Source organism: Labrus bergylta, chromosome 3 (genome assembly GCF_963930695.1).
Source record: "Labrus bergylta chromosome 3, fLabBer1.1, whole genome shotgun sequence".
Taxonomy (NCBI): Eukaryota; Metazoa; Chordata; class Actinopteri; order Labriformes; family Labridae; genus Labrus; species Labrus bergylta.
The window spans coordinates 6663365-6679723 of NC_089197.1; the positions used below are offsets into that span (position 1 = coordinate 6663365).

Below are 16359 nucleotides of genomic sequence, written 5' to 3' on the forward strand. Positions count from 1 at the left end.
GAGTTTTAACGGGTCTCAGTAATGACCTGTTCTTATAATATTCCCAAGGAATGGAATAATCTTCAAAAATAGCTTAAACTAGACACACTGATGTCTCCAAACAAATGTTAAGAGCATAAGAAGGAAGGCGGTGAGGTGGGCATGAGGTTGTTTTTCATGAAAGGTTGCTGTGTATTATAATGATGGTAAGGATTGACAGGACGAACTTGGACCCGGGCTGAACACTTGAAGGACCACTAGGCCTTTTTTTCTTATATTTGAATTATTTATTATTTCTTGCTTTACAAAGCTGGATGCTGTAGAGGTAAATATGAATCATTATATTGTGTTTTCAGTCAGATAGGGGACAGATCTCACTCTGTCCGTAACTTTTAATCTAAATTAAATCTCTGCTGTCCGCCTGTAACTGGGATTGGTTATTTCTCCTGGATGTATCCATTACCTTTGTTACTTGAAGATGCCTTGTTAAACACAGACAATTAAAACAAGGCGTTTAAAAAAACACCTTTAATTATTGATGCAAATATTTGTAATCCTTGAAACCAGTTCTGTAGAAAGGCCTTTTGTTCTGGGACATAGCACTCATACCTTTCAGCTGGCATCAGTGCCTTCTGTCCGGCCTGGCGAGGTATAAAAGAATGATGCATGTGGATTTGGCTGCAGAGAATCTGAGGAAGAGATGAGTCTGAGCATCATGGCCTTCACACTGGTGCTCCTGCTTCAGCTGCTCCTGGTCTCACTGGCGTCTGCTGCACATCACATGGGGGGAACCACGACCTACACCTACAGAGGAAAAGCCCCTGATGGGAGACATATTGTAAGTGAAACAACTTTAAATGAACTTTGTGCAAATATAATTTTAGATTCATTCGAGAGGATTTTTGTCTCATTCTGAGAACTGCCTTTCTTATTCATCATTACAAATGTTATTCTTTATTGGCATTTCATTACTCTCATAGAATATACACAACAACATTAATTTCAGTAACAGTTACCAGTATCCCATTTATGAGTGCAGTAAAAAAAGGGTTGAGACCTGAGAAAAGTTTAGGTTAATTCTGTTAATGCTGGAGTTTTATTTAACATGAAAAAGAGGGATCACAGTTCAGGTTACATTCTGCGAAAAGCAGTCTCATAAAAACTATGACAACTTTCAAATTTTTCAATTTTTCAATTTTTCAAAAAGCATGCGGGGAGGTGTGAGACTCAGGGCATCATGTAAATTAACCTCGGGTGCGTCGGTCCTGGAGAACATTTTGAAAAATTGGTGTCAGACGGGGGAGGGGGGGGGGTCTCCTGAGGTAAGACGTGACAACGTGGAAGTAGCGGACAAAGAAACAGTCCTCTATACAACACTATAATGAGAATATCTGTCTTTATATCAATGCTATGTGTAGTTGAAAAGAATCTTAATCTGAACTAAAGAGTGGAGAAGAACAAACTGGAGAACAGGAAACATAATGCAGCAGGTTCATTAGAGCACGGAGATGGTAGAGGTGGCGTGCAGACAGTCTATGGTCGTGCAGCGATCACAGGGAATAAACGTCACCACCCCCTCCCACTCGCTCCAGGTGAATTCTCCTGATTATATCCTGCTGCGTTCTCACATCAGCTCACTCTGACTTTCTGCAGAATAAATACGAGGAGGCTGGAGGAGAAACTCCGGGTGAAGGGAGAAACATTCAGCTGTTTGTGTTCACACATGACACTCAGTCTGCAAATATCAGAAATTTGTCTGCAAGTGTGATAGCCCTTATATTTAATATTTATTATCTAAACAGGAACAGAGTAAGGTACTGGTTTGTCATAAAGTTGGCTCGTTTCGACAGCTCACACGCAGCACACTGATTAACGAAAGCATGTGAATTTAACACGAAAGCTAATGAATACAATATTGTTATATGGACATTTTAGCACACAGAAATTACAGTAAGCCTCTCTTAACTTGCACTTGATATAAATCCTGACATAATCTTTCGAATGGTTTGTAGCTTTATCAATAAAATTGATTGACTGATTGATTGACCTTTCTTTAAATATATTGAATTGCAAAGATACATGCAGTTTTTGTTTTGATTGTTTGCTGAATTTCATCTAAAAAACAACCTAACCACAGAATTGCTCTATCCTACAGGTGGACTTTCACAACAGGGACACCTACGACCGCTGTCGCTACTTACACTACTGGTCTTGTTACCAGGGTCAGTGTGGCTTAAAAGCCAGTACACAGCGTGGGATAATAGACAACAGCACCAATGCTCCGTCTCACGAACAACTTTGGTGTGAAACTGAAACAGTTGATACGAGATACATTCCCAGTGACAAACCTTTTAAATTGAGGTGAGCTTTTTCATCAAATAAGCTAGTAGCTGCAGGATATGTACTTTTTAATTATTTATTCCAGCTTCATTATGAATCAAAAAAGGTCCAGAATGTAAATAAGGTTGAATGTGAAGGAGAATAGCCGTAAAAACTGTGAGGTGCTTGTAGAGTGGGGACCTCTAGACAATGTACAGCGGGAGATAATTACAGCGAAAAATAAGTGATTGAATATTTTTCTTCCAACTAGGGATGGGTACGGGTACTCGAGTACTTGTTGCAGGCGTAATTATTCAAGAATCATTGAATAATTAAAGACTATAATCAGCTCTCTCCTAAGGAGTCATGTGTTTACCATCACTCCTCATTTCATTTAGAACTGGGATTTGAAGACTGCTGTCCTACAGACACACAATACTAATGAGCAACACTGCAGGAAACACAGCAGAACGTTTTCTTTTTCTGAGGAAAATATTATAAAAAAGTGAGGACTCGTTCATAATGTACTGGCAGTATTTGAGTGTTTAGATTATTGTAAATGCTCATCCCTAGTTTCAACCAATTGTTCTCACATTATAACCAGACTGTTCTGCCCAGAGTCTAGCAGCAATGCCTCTAAATACTGATCCACTTATCCATGAAATAAAGACAAAAGTTAAGAAGTGTTTTTCCTCACACTATCCAGGTCAGCTAGCTGTTGTTGGATTGCCACGCGTAATGCAGGTGATTCAAGTTGGAGGCTTCTGACTTCGGTGGATTTGGGAACCAGATCTGACACCCAAGAACCCAACAGATCACCAGACATCGCCATCCTACCTGTCCTAAGGTGAGTCCACTGCTCTGAGCATGAAAAGTTTAGGCTTACCTTTCATCTATTTTGGAAAGATGTACGTTGAAAATGGCTATTTCTGGCAACTCCAGCGGTGAATAAAAACAAACTGAAGCAACCAAGTAGCAATGATAGTTCACAATTACTAAACACAAAGACTACCACAGTTACAGTGATTGCTTCATATAGCTTCAAACAAATGCCATCAAATAATTTGAAAATGCAGTCATTTAAAAAATAAAACAAAATAGCCTCAAAACGATTTCTGAATAATTAAAGTGCAGAACACATGGCAATCAGTTTACAAAAATTTTTCAGTGAGAAAGATGCAACAGATTTTTTTATATGAAAGGTCCAGGCTAACCTGTCATCAATCGAGAGAACTTATAAAAACTTGTATTTTCAATAGTTTTTTGCACCCTAGTGGTAAACAAAAAAAGAAAACCATCAATGTCTATCAATATGTGTATGTTTGTAATTTGTCTTTTGGTATTCTTTCGTGCTTAGGATTCTTACCAGCACACTGTCACTTACTCTTGTTAATATGTCTGTTGAAGAGTTCCTCAGAACTGCCCACGGACCTACAAGCTGACTACCTTTGATCCTGACGGTGACAAAGTTCGATGCCGATACGGAAATGTCCAAAATGTGGAATGTGGCACATGTGACCAACCTTCAGGCTTCCACTTAAATCCGGTTAGTTCTAAAAAATATATCCTCATTCATAGTACAAAACTGTACTGATGCTGTACTGAACCTAAATCCTGAATGTTCACATTGTTAGGACTCCTGCACGTTACAATACAACAACGCCAGTTATGACCACAGAAGTTACATGTTTGAGATGGTGGTGGAAGACTTTCCACGAGGGCACATCACTCTGCAATACTCAGACGGATCTCAATCCTCCAAGAGTCCAGCATTGATGAGGAAAAAGAGGCAGTTACAGTACTCTCCAACTGCAGCACCAGCCACAACTGCAGACCCATGGTGGACAACAACCGCGGGCCCGTGGTGGTGGACGACAACCGCAGACCCGTGGTGGTGGACGACAACTGCAGCACCAACCACAACAACTGCAGCAGCAACTACAACAACTTCAGCACCAACCACAACAACTGCAGCAGCAACTACAACAACTGCAGCACCAACCACAACAACTGCAGCAGCAACTACAACAACTGCAGCACCAACCACAACAACTGCAGCACCAACCACAACAACTGCAGCACCAACCACAACAACTGCAGCACCAACTACAACAACTGCAGCAGCAACTACAACAACTGCAGCAGCAACTACAAAAACTGCAGCACCAACCACAACAACTGCAGCACCAACTACAACAACTGCAGCACGAACCACAACAACTGCAGCACCAACTACAACAACTGCAGCACCAACTACAACAACTGCAGCACCAACTACAACTCCTTGGTGGTGGTGGCATACAACCACAGGGTGGTGGACGACAACAACTGCAGCACCAACTACAACAACTGCAGCACCAACTACAACTCCTTGGTGGTGGTGGCATACAACCACAGGGTGGTGGACGACAACAACTGCAGCACCAACTACAACAACTGCAGCACCAACTACAACTCCTTGGTGGTGGTGGCATTCAACCACTGGGTGGTGGACGACAACAACTGCAGCACCAACTACAAATCCGTGGTGGTGGTATTGGACACCAACACCACCCACAACAACTGCACTACCACCCACATATCAATGGTGGTGGTATTGGACAACAGCACCACCAACCACAACAGCACCACCAACAACTCAAACTTCTCCTCTCAGTAAACTTCCCCTACAATTCTCCCTCCTTGGTAAGCCAGATTTAACTTGTATAAAGTTGACTGTGAGTTTTTTAAACCTGCTCCTTATTTTTTCACCTTTTTCTCTTTGCTGCTCTTTTCTGCTCATAAAATGCTCATTGTGTGGAGCTCAGTAAAAAGAAACAATAACAGCTTTGAAGCTGTTACATACACTCCCCAATTAAAAATAAAAAAGCACATAAAATAAGCGTTCAACTAATGTTTAACTAATATTACCATTTGATAGTTATATACAGTATGTTTCTAATTGCTGATCAATGGAGAAACTATTAAATTTAATCAATTAATCAAATTCTCTACATCTATGTGAGTTATTTATTCTGACAAGGAATAGTACGTCATTTTTACACCATTTCAGCTTGGATATTTTGGTGCATTTTTGATGGACATTATACTCTCACTCAGATTATCAGTGATCCATCTTACCTTGTAAGGTGGGGTTTGGATGTTATAAAAACATTAACGGCTATAATAATTGGTTAATGGTTAACGGACGTTTGACGTTTTAGCTCTTCTACTAAAAAAACAATAATCTTTTTTTCCTTTTTCTCCAGTGGACAAACCCGTTCCCTCATGTCAGCCGGGACACTACTTGCCTGAGTTTGTAAGCCCAACACCTGAAAACGGAGCGCACATTCATGCAGAGGTCGACATGGAGGTGGAGATCAGAGTCAGAGCACAATCTTCATTTTCAACGTAAGTGAAACAATGCAGCAAATCATTCTCATCATTTTGACACGTAAAAAAAAACCTGGGAATGTTTGAATTTCTTGTTTTTATGCAGAATACAGGACATCATCTTCAGCGGGCCACTGAATACCAGAAAGCATAGGACCACCCATAACGAGTTTGTCATTACATGGACACCAACTTCAGACCACCTGGGAAATCATTACGTCATCTGCTTCGCTGTGGAATCAGTGAGCGGGTAAGTGTGTTCAGCTTATTTACTTTTAATGACAGTATTAGTATGTGAGGGCATCTCCATTATTCCAAACAAATGTTAGTATATCTTGTGTTTTGATATGCTCTGATACGATGCAATATGGTGATACAATAATGTACAAAACTAGACTACAAATTGTGAAATGATAAAAATACCATATTATAGGATATGAAATAATATATAATAATACAAGAAATTATGATAAAATACAATGAGACGATTTTATAATTTAATATTAATATCTCTGGGTGCCAATGTCAGTGGCACTGGTAGTTGTACTGGTATGTTTGTCTGTGCCTGCTCTTTGTGCATGCATTAGACTGAGTGTGCATAATGGACAGATGGGTGACGGTTTTGGGCTGGAGTTTTTGATCGGTGCAGGGCTTAGTTGAAAAATAAGGTCCAAAGAGATAAATTTGTTCTCTAATATTTTTCAGGTTTAACGTCTATCAGTCCAACATGAGGTGTGTAGTTGTGGACGTTGGCAAGAAGCAAGGTGAGACATCCATTTGCCACTTTAGCTGAAAATGTTGAAGCAGTTTAAGGCCATTCATAACATATGCTGGTACTTTGTTAAACTATTGGCGCCGGATTATCATCATTATCATAATGTTTATTTTATTTATTTATTTAAATAAGCAGCGCAATGTAAGTGAGTGCTATTAGATGAGACCCCAAAGGGAGGTTTCATACTGTCAATGAAAAATGTGCACATTTTGAGACACTTGTGTGGTTTGAAGTTTGATCAGCATTAGGGGTGTCCAACTGGCCTGGGGTCCCAAGAATTTACCTGGCTTGGCTGTTGAAAAGCAGTGTTCCTGTATACAACAAAGAACATGGCAAAGGTGTTTAGATCAACAGACACTGATTCAGTTTGGATTTCTTCCTACTAATTTAGGAAGGTTCAGTGGTGCTTAGCTTAAAAAAATTTTCCAATGTTTGAGAACCACTAAATGAAAAAACATTTTCAAGCTGCAAGACACGCACTAAAGGAAGGAGCTCTTTGGACCAACTTTGCTACCACAAAAAAAATGCACTGACAAATTAAAGTCCCTCGTACAACCGCATGTAAAATAAATCAATACTATTCCTTGAAGGAATTATGTGTCAAAAACATGGTTACTGATACAAAGAAAAATGTGTACAGTTCTCAGCTTAATGCATTTGCTTTAAATGAATACATTTCTATCTCTTGTTCAAGTTGAAGCCAATGTGATCTGCAGTCAGTCCACGATGAGAGTGGAGATTGAGAAATCTTCATTCCCCCGACTCAGCGAGGATGATTTACGGCTCAATGACCCCTCAAACGTCATCTGCAGCCTGAAGACTCATTCCAACAGCACTCATGTCATCGGCATCATCCCTCTCAACTCTTGTGGCACCCAGATCGAGGTAACACAGTGTTTTTAGCTTTATTTGTTAGTTGATGCTGTTGCTTTTCTGTCTCATAAACAGCGTGAGAACTGAATATACAACCTCTAACTCTGCAGGAAGATGAGGAATTCCTAAAGTTCAAGAATGAAATCACCACGTTTGAGAACAACAACGACGTGGTCACCAGGAAAAACCTGCTGGAGGTTCAGTTCTACTGTCAGTATCCCAAACGAGGGAACGTGACTCAGAGCTTCTTGGCACACAGGAATTCAACCACTGTGTGGGAGAAAGGCTTCGGCAAGTTCACGTACCAGTTTGAGTTCTTTCCCAACGTTCAGTTCCAGACCATGATCGATCCACACTATTACCCTCTGGAGTACGACTTGGGGAGCCGCATCTACATGCAGATCGAGGCCACGTCTTCACTCAACAACACCGAGCTGTTTGTGGAGTCCTGCAGCGCTGCACCGTATGACAACCCCAACTACATGCCAGTCTACCCTATCATCCAGAATGGGTAAGTGTGCTTATGACCCCTACTAGAAACAGGTTTGCCTCTAACCTATTCTGGCTCTTCTCACTTTTTGGCATATTTCATATTTAATTCTCTATATCATCAGTGTTTAAAAACTGCAATTCAATAATTATCTACCCCTGCAATGGCTTCCATTCTCATTTTTTAAAAAGGTGATATTTATTATGTTATTTATTTACTCTCAATAGGTGTGTAATGGACTCGACTGTTATCATCCATTCCCCCCCCCACCAGAGACAGTTCAAATTCAGCATGGAGGCCTTCAAGTTTATCGGATTACATGACCAGGTGAAGAATGCACTTTGTGGTTAATCTGACTGGAAATGGCATAAACTCTGTCCTTTTTTTTTCAACTGAATGTATATTTTGTGGGTCAAGCAGGTGAAATAACACATGTAAAGTTGGGGATTTAACTGGGGGATGGAAATCGAATTATGAATGAAATTAAGTTATTTAATCTTTTCAAAATGGGTATTATCCTTCTAATCACAGTTCTGATGTGGAAAAATAGCCAGTGGTGGTCTTGACTTGTCTTGAATTAAAATCCAGAATTCACCCAGTCAGCCAAGACAAGACAGAGTAAGAATGCTTTCGATTCTGAGACGAGACCTTCAAAAATTAGTCTTGAGACCTGACTTGAGACCAAGCCTGATTTCAAATACTACAACACTACTCCTGGAAATGACTGAAGAAGATAATGTGTCCACTTGTCTGAACTCTTTCTATAGAACACTTTCAAAAAATGTAATAAAAAATAGAAAAGAACTTTAAAAGATAATTCTGAAATATGTTTTATCTCATGGCTTAGAAGCAGATATGGGAACATTAGGGTTTTCTTTTTTGTATCCTCTTCTCAGGTAACTTGTTAAAACAGTTTTTCTGCCCTCATAATGACAGCATGTGTTGTTGTATTCAGGTGTATATCAGCTGCTCAGTCCTGATGTGTCAGGCAGGAGAACCCAACACCAGGTGCTCACAGGGATGCATGGCAATGAATCAAGGCCTCGACAGGCGTAAGAGAGAGACTGTCGGCCAGACTTCATCCCACCTTGTCTCCCAGGGTCCCCTGCGAATGAGGAGGTCAGCAGAGAGAGCAGAGAGCCCAGGTAAGAAAACGGGAGTTGTTTTGTTTACAGCACACCTGACGTTTTTCAAACCCAGGTATACTTTGGACGAGGTCAAATTCAAATCTTTGTTCTCTTTTTTTTTTTTTTTCTCCAGTGATGAACCTGAATCTGAACCTGGTTTTCATCGCTGGATGTCTTGTTGCAGCCGTTGGCATGATCAGTGGAGTGGCCGTGTACAAAGCCAAAATATCAAGGGTCAAATACCAACCTCTGCCCACATTTGAGGATTAAGACAGCTGCATGTGCAGAAAAACAATTCTGTATAAATTACATTGGAATATATAGTTATTGCATCTGTGTTAAGAATTCAATCATTGTAGTCATTGACGATATCCATCACATGCTGATACCCATATGTTACTGTGTACTCTCATTCACCCTGTTTGAATATTGACATGATTCTCATTCAATAAAACATTATTCTCTCACGTACAGTATGTCTCTTCCTCTCTTACACAAAAAAGCACTCTTATTCCAGTTTTGTGTATATCCTTTCTAGTCATGTTCAAGTTCTCTTTATTGACGTTTCAACTATACACAGTACACAGTGAGATGAAAATGTGCTCCTCTAGGACCCTGATGCTACATAAGACATTTGAGAATGAAGAATCAAGAGGTAGGAATATGAGATTAAATGCAGTGATAAGGCGGTGGCTTAAATTAGGCTAGTAAAGTTAGCAAACAAAACAAAGTGTATTAAAAACACAGTTAAACCAGTGATAATCAAAGTTACTTAAAAGATAACGGGGGAAAACAGCTCATGTGGCAAAGTTAAAGTGACATTTTAAGTGGCAGAATTAGTTTTTAAACACAGACCAGAATTAAATGATCTACTTGTACTTGTGAAGTGCAGCTATTATATATAGTATACTCCTACATGTACTATACATAGTTACTATGCTTTACAACTATACATCGTTCAAATATTGGAGTAACTATATCTATCTATATTTAATAATAATTATACATTTTATTGATAACGCACTTTACATTTGTTATATCAAAGTGCTACAATTAGAATAAGACTGTAAAAACAATAGCAATAGTTACACTGGTAAAACCTAAGCATAAAACAAGATCTAAAAGCAGTGGTTTTCGGACATCAGGGAAAAGGATTTTTATGGAAAGCCTCTTTTAAACAGTAAAGTCTGTTTTTCCCTATTTGACAGACATAGTTAAGATTTTTGTGGCAATTTTTTTATGTAACAGTTTAAGAGAGATGTTGAGGGAAAAAGGTGTAGTGAGATGATGAGAGGGGAGGTCACATCCTGCCAGTGCATTTTACCCTCTTCCTTTTATGGCTGCTCTTTTGCTTTGACTACCTACAAGTTTTTTGTTTTTGTTTCACATTTGTGTCAGTACATTGATTTGAGTTCCTGGTTTTATGTGCCTTTGAATCAAATCACATATTTCAGTCATAGACCATTTGGACAATTTTATCAGATCGAGAAATTGGAAAAACAAAATTGTATTAGCAAATGATTTAAGCTGTTCCCTCTTTATACGTGCAATTGGAGGGAGTTTGGGTACATTTTTGTAATGGAATTACTTTCATGTCTCCACACCACCGTCGCGCAGCAACCCCATCATGTTTACATCAGGTATCAGCTGGTCGCGCTGAGGTCGGCCCGCTTTGCACCCAAAGCACTAGATATCCTTGAGGAAATGTGGATATATCACGCTCATAGGGAAGGTGAGGTTTTTAATTTCAACCATAAAGGATTTGGTGTCCCTTAACGATGCAATATTAGGAATCATTGATTTATAAAATAACTTTTTTATGTTTTGAATTCATAACTCCATAACTGATCAACTTTTAATTGATACATTTGATTGGTGCCCCGCGGGAGGCCGAAATAAACCGAAAATTTGCTAACACACAGGAATTCTTTAGTGATTGTTCACTATTATATAGTGAACAATCACTAAAGATTTCACTTCTTAGAAAAATCTTCTCTTTATGGTACTTCAGTTTACAGATTTTCTTGTGCTTCCTATCAACAATTGTTTTGACATTCTGTACTTGTTGCTGGTTGTGTGTGAACATATCAGCTATCAGTTGCATCATGAATGGTATTTGAGGAGGTATAAAGGACGGTGTCGTTTGTATAAAGATGCAGATTTCAATTGGGTAATGAATTGGTAATGTCATAAATATAAATGGTGAACAAAATTGGGCCAAGCACTGAACCTTGGGGGACTCCCTTTGTGATGTTGAGAAAAGAGGACTTGACATCACCTATCTTGACACACTGGAACCTATCAGAAGGTAATTATGAAACCACTTCAAACTATTGGTCAAACTATCAAGGCCTAAGTTGTTGAGTTTTTGCAAAAGCAAAAAGTGGTAAACTGTGTCAAAGGCCTTGGACAAATCTACAAACAGTGCTGCACAGTGTTTTTTATTATTATTATTGTTATTATCTAGTGCTAAAATAATGTTGTTAATAACCAGGGATTAGTGTTTACACTAATTTAAAGGCCTTGGTGAGTTTCTGTTTCTGCAAGATTCCGGTAGCTTAAACCGCTCTGGGTGTCAGGAAATAGAAAATTCTGCCTGCCTCAGACCCTCTAGACTAGATTGTTAGTTTAGCTAACTAACGGTCAGCATCTGCTGCTGTAGTAAGAGGTTAAAAATAGCTGTTTAGTGTGCAGGAGGATTACACATGGGGCGCGTGACATACCTGCTAGGCTAAAAAAAGTAATTCAAGAACAAAAATCTACTTCATAATGTTTGGTGATTGCTCATTTTTCACACTCATCTGTTTTTTGGAAATGTTTACAAAGACTTTGAAGGTAAATTTAAATAGGTATTTATCACTTTAAAGGTTTAAAAATGGATTGTGCTTTTGGGTTTAAAAAAATAAAAGAATTTGTAACTCACTGTATGTTGTGTCTGCTTTTTTTTGGATTTGAGGAATACCACCTTATAGACCAGCTGTCCTGTAGAGGTTGTTGCTAAAGCTAAAATCAGCTATCATGTAATGAAATCACATTTTTCTGATATTCTTGCTCAGATTTTAGCAGTTGGACAGTTTTTTAGGTGTGTGTGTGTGTACCTTTGCTTGTCCCTTAGTGTACCCCAGGCCAACTGTGAGTGGACTGATGACCCCTTTGGAGGTAGGTATGTCTGTGCAGCCTCTGAGATTTGTGGGGAGTCTGTCTGCCACCCAACGTCATCATGGAACCTTGGTACACGTTGGGATACTGGAGCTTGTTGTCTTTGTAATCTGCTGTGATGTATTCTGAAAAAAGAGACCGAAAAATAACAAATTTAGCTTTACAATCTAACATGAATCAGAAATGCACTGTCTTCTTGTTCATAGCTAAATAACCAGACCACACATATCTTTCAAAATAAAGTGCCTGCTGCACACATCTTTACGTTTCTCTTGTTATTGAATAGCCTATATATATATATATAGCCACTATATATATATATATATATATATATATATATATATATATATATATACAGTGGAGGAAATAATTATTTGATCCCCTGCTGATTTTGTAAGTTTGACCAATTACAAAGAAGTGTGCGGTCTATAATTTTTATGGTACCTTTATTTTAACAAACAGAGACAGAATATCAAAAAAAATGTCCAGAAAAAAAACATTGTATAAAGTTATAAATTCATTTGCATTTGATTGGAGGAAATAAGTATTTGATCCTGTACAAACCAACACGAATTCTAGCTCCCACAGACCGGTTATGTGCCCGGGAGGGACTCAGATTAGTCCCGTCACTTTAAGAAAGTACTCCTAATCACTGCTCGTTATGGGTATAAAAGACACTTGTCAACAGAATCAATCTCTTCCTTTCCAACCACTCCACCACCATGAGCAAGACCAAAGAACTTTCCAAGGACATCAGGGACAAGATTGTAGACCTGCACAAAGCTGGAATGGGCTACAAGTCCATCAGCAAGAAGCTTGGTAAGAAGGAGAAACTGTTGGTGCAATTAAGAACATGGAAGAAATATAAAATAACCATCAATCGCCCTCGGTCTGGAGCTCCATGCAAGATCTCGCCTCGTGGGGTAAGGGTGATCATGAGAAAGGTGAGGGATCAGCCCAGAACTACACAGGAGGAGCTTTGCAGCTAGGACCACAGTCACCAAGAAAACCATTGGTAACACACTGTGCCGTAATGGATTGAAATCCTTCGGTGCCCGCAAGGTCCCCATGCTCAGGAAGGCACATGTACAGGCCCGTCTGAGGTTTGCCAATGAACACCTCAATGATTCAGAGAAGGCTTGAGAGAAAGTGATGTAGTCAGATGAGACCAAATTGAACTCTTTGGCATAAACTGGAGTTGTTGTGTTTGGAGGGAGAGAAATGTTGAATTCCAACCCAAGAACACCATCCCCACCGTCAAGTATGGAGGTGTAAACATTATGCTTTTGGGCTGTTTCTCTGCTAAGGGTACAGGACAACTTCACCGCATTGAGGGGATGATGGATGGGGCCATGTACCGTAAGATCTTGGACAAGAACCTCCTTTCCTCAGCCAGAGCACTGAGGATGGGTCTTGGATGGGTCTTCCAGCATGACAACAACACAAAACATACGGCCAAGGCAACAAAGGAGTGGCTCAAGAAGAAGCACATTAAGGTCATGGAGTGGCCTAGCCAGTCTCCAGATCTTAATCCTATAAAAAAATTGTGGAGGGAGCCGAAAGTTCCGAGTTGCAAAGCGACAGCCTCGATACCCTAAGAATTTGGAGAGGATCTGTAAAGAGGAGTGGAGTAAAATCCCTCCTGAGATGTCTGCAAACCTGGTGACCAACTACAACAATCGTCTGACTTCTGTGCTTCTCAGTAAGGGTTACTCCACCAAGTACTAAGTCATATTTTGCATGGGGATCAAATACTTATTTCTTTCGATCAAATGCAAATGAATTTATAACTTTTTTTTCTGGACTTTTTTAAAAATATTCTGTCTCTGTTAAAATAAAAGTACCATAAAAATTATAGACCGCTCACTTCTTTGTAATCGGGCAAACTTACAAAATCAGCAGGGGATCAAGTAATTATTTCCTCCACTGTATGTAAATATATATATATGGGTTAACCCGTTCTTTTGCAGTCAGTGCTACAATTAAACGACACCACCTAAACACTGGCTGAGCTGTTCAGATCAATTATCAATACTTTAGCAATGGTCTGGCTTACTACATCGATAAGAAATCACCACGTAACAAAGCAGTTTTACGCAGAGGTGGATAACAGAGTAGAAAGAGGACAACAACAGCTGTGCCGGGAAGTTAGCAGAGTCTTATGAAGCTCAGATACTGGAACAAAGCGGATTTTACATTCATTAGACCGTCTCGAACCACGGTCATAAACCCGAACTTTAGCACCGTTCAAGCTTCTCACACCAATCAACAAATGCAAAGTAACAAAACCGTTTTATGCAGAAGTGGAGACACAGCAGAGTAAAGAGAGGCTAACCACAACAATGTCAGCCATATGCAGAGTCCAATAATGCTGAGTCCGTAAAAAGCTGATCTGGACCCCCAAAACACTATTTACATGTCTGAGGGTGGTTAACACTGCAAGCTTAATTTTTCTTCTTTTGAAAGCCTTGTTCTTAGTCTTTCACATCCAGTCTCAAGAACCTTTCAGCCAGTTCTACTTTTGATTCAGTACCGCGTTTCAACCCAGTTGGAAACTCTTATGATAGCTTTAGTCCCTCTCAGCTAGATCAGTTTGTTGATAGTGCAGTGGATTCGCTGAGAGTTATTTTTGATTCGATGGCTCCCCTAAAACAGAAGGTTATCAAACGGCAGAGACTAGCTCCATGGTTCAACTCAGAAACCCGTACTCTAAAACAATCGTCGCGAAATTTTGAAAGAATATGGCGCTCGACTAAAACGTTAGAATCTCGTTTATTCTGGCAGGATAGTCATAGAAGACTCTACGTCACGCTCGAGCTGCCTACTACTCCTCTCTAATTGAGGAAAACAAAGGCAATCCTAGATACCTTTTCAGCACTGTAGCCAGGCTGACAGAGAGTCATAGCTCCATTGAGCCTTGTATTCCTTTAGCCCTCAGCAGTAATGAGCTTTTTCAACAACAAAATTCTAGACATCAGAGACAAAATTGGTAACCCTCTGCCCTTACCTGGTGCAGATACGTCTGATATGGCAGAGACAGTTCCAGGACCAGATATTAGCCTAGACTGTTTTTCTCCAATCGACCTTTTAGAGCTAAATTCAATTATTTCTGCGTCGAAACCGCCAACCTGTCTTTTAGACCCAATCCCAACCATGCTGTTTAAGTAAGTCTTTCCCTTAGTTATCAACTCTATACTAGATATGATCAATATGTCTTTACTGGCAGGCTATGTACCACAGTCATTTAAAGTAGCTGTAATCAAACCTCTACTCAAAAATCCTACTCTAGATTCAGGAACTCTAGCTAACTACAGGCCTATATCCAACCTTCCTTTTATCTCAAAGGTCCTGGAGAAAGTGGTAGCTAATCAGCTATGTGACTTTCTCCATCTCAACAGTTTATTTGAGGAGTTTCAGTCAGGATTTAGAGTCCACCATAGCATTGAGACTGCACTAGTTAAAGTTACAAACAATCTACTTCTAGCTTCAGACAGGGGGCTTCTCTCTGTGCTCGTCTTGTTAGATCTTAGTGCTGCTTTTGACACTATTGACCATCAGATCCTAATATACAGACTAGAACATTTACTTGGAATTACAGGGACTGCCTTAAGTTGGTTTGAATCCTACTTATCAGACTGATTTCAGTTTGTACATGTTAATGATAAGTCCTCTATGCCCACCAAAGTTAGCCATGGAGTGCCACAAAGTTCAGTGCTTGGACTAATTGTCTTTACATTATATATGCTTCCTCTGGGAAATATTATGAGGAAACACTCCATACAGTTTCATTATTATGCAGATGATACTCAGCTTTATGTATCAATGAAGCCCGATGGCACCAGTCAGTTATGTAAGCTAGAAACGTGCCTTAAGGACGTTAGGACCTGGATGACCAGACATTTTTTGCTACTTAAGACAAGACTGAAGTTATTGTGCTCGGCCCTAAAAACCTCAGAGAGACTTTTTCTAGTGATGTGACTGTTACATCAGCCTGGCATCTAGCTCCACTGTTAGGAATCTAGGAGTTCTATTTGATCAAGATATGTCCTTTAGCTCTCACATCAGGCAAATTTCAAGAACAGCCTATTTTCACCTTTGTAATATATCCAAGATCAGGAATATCCTGTTGCAAAATGATGCAGAAAAACTAGTTCATGCATTTGTTATCTCCAGATTGGATTATTGTAATTCTCTTTTGACAGGGTGCTATGGTGGGTCTCTAAAGACTCTTCAACTAGTCCAGAACGCTGCAGCTCGTGTACTGA

The 16359-nt window shown here is 39.6% G+C and overlaps 1 protein-coding gene across 1 annotated transcript; it reads left to right on the forward strand.

Annotated features, from left to right (window-relative positions):
• Nucleotides 1-664: 664 nt before the first annotated feature.
• On the forward strand, nt 665-9408 carry LOC136178566 (uncharacterized). The gene is made up of 13 exons (XM_065952562.1): nt 665-817; nt 2135-2340; nt 3005-3145; nt 3706-3844; nt 3933-4983; nt 5547-5688; nt 5777-5920; nt 6376-6434; nt 7140-7330; nt 7429-7829; nt 8036-8135; nt 8764-8953; nt 9069-9408. The coding sequence occupies exons 1-13, from the start codon at nt 680-682 to the stop codon at nt 9203-9205; spliced, it is 3039 nt and encodes a 1012-aa protein (XP_065808634.1). The 5' UTR covers nt 665-679; the 3' UTR covers nt 9206-9408.
• Nucleotides 9409-16359: the final 6951 nt, after the last annotated feature.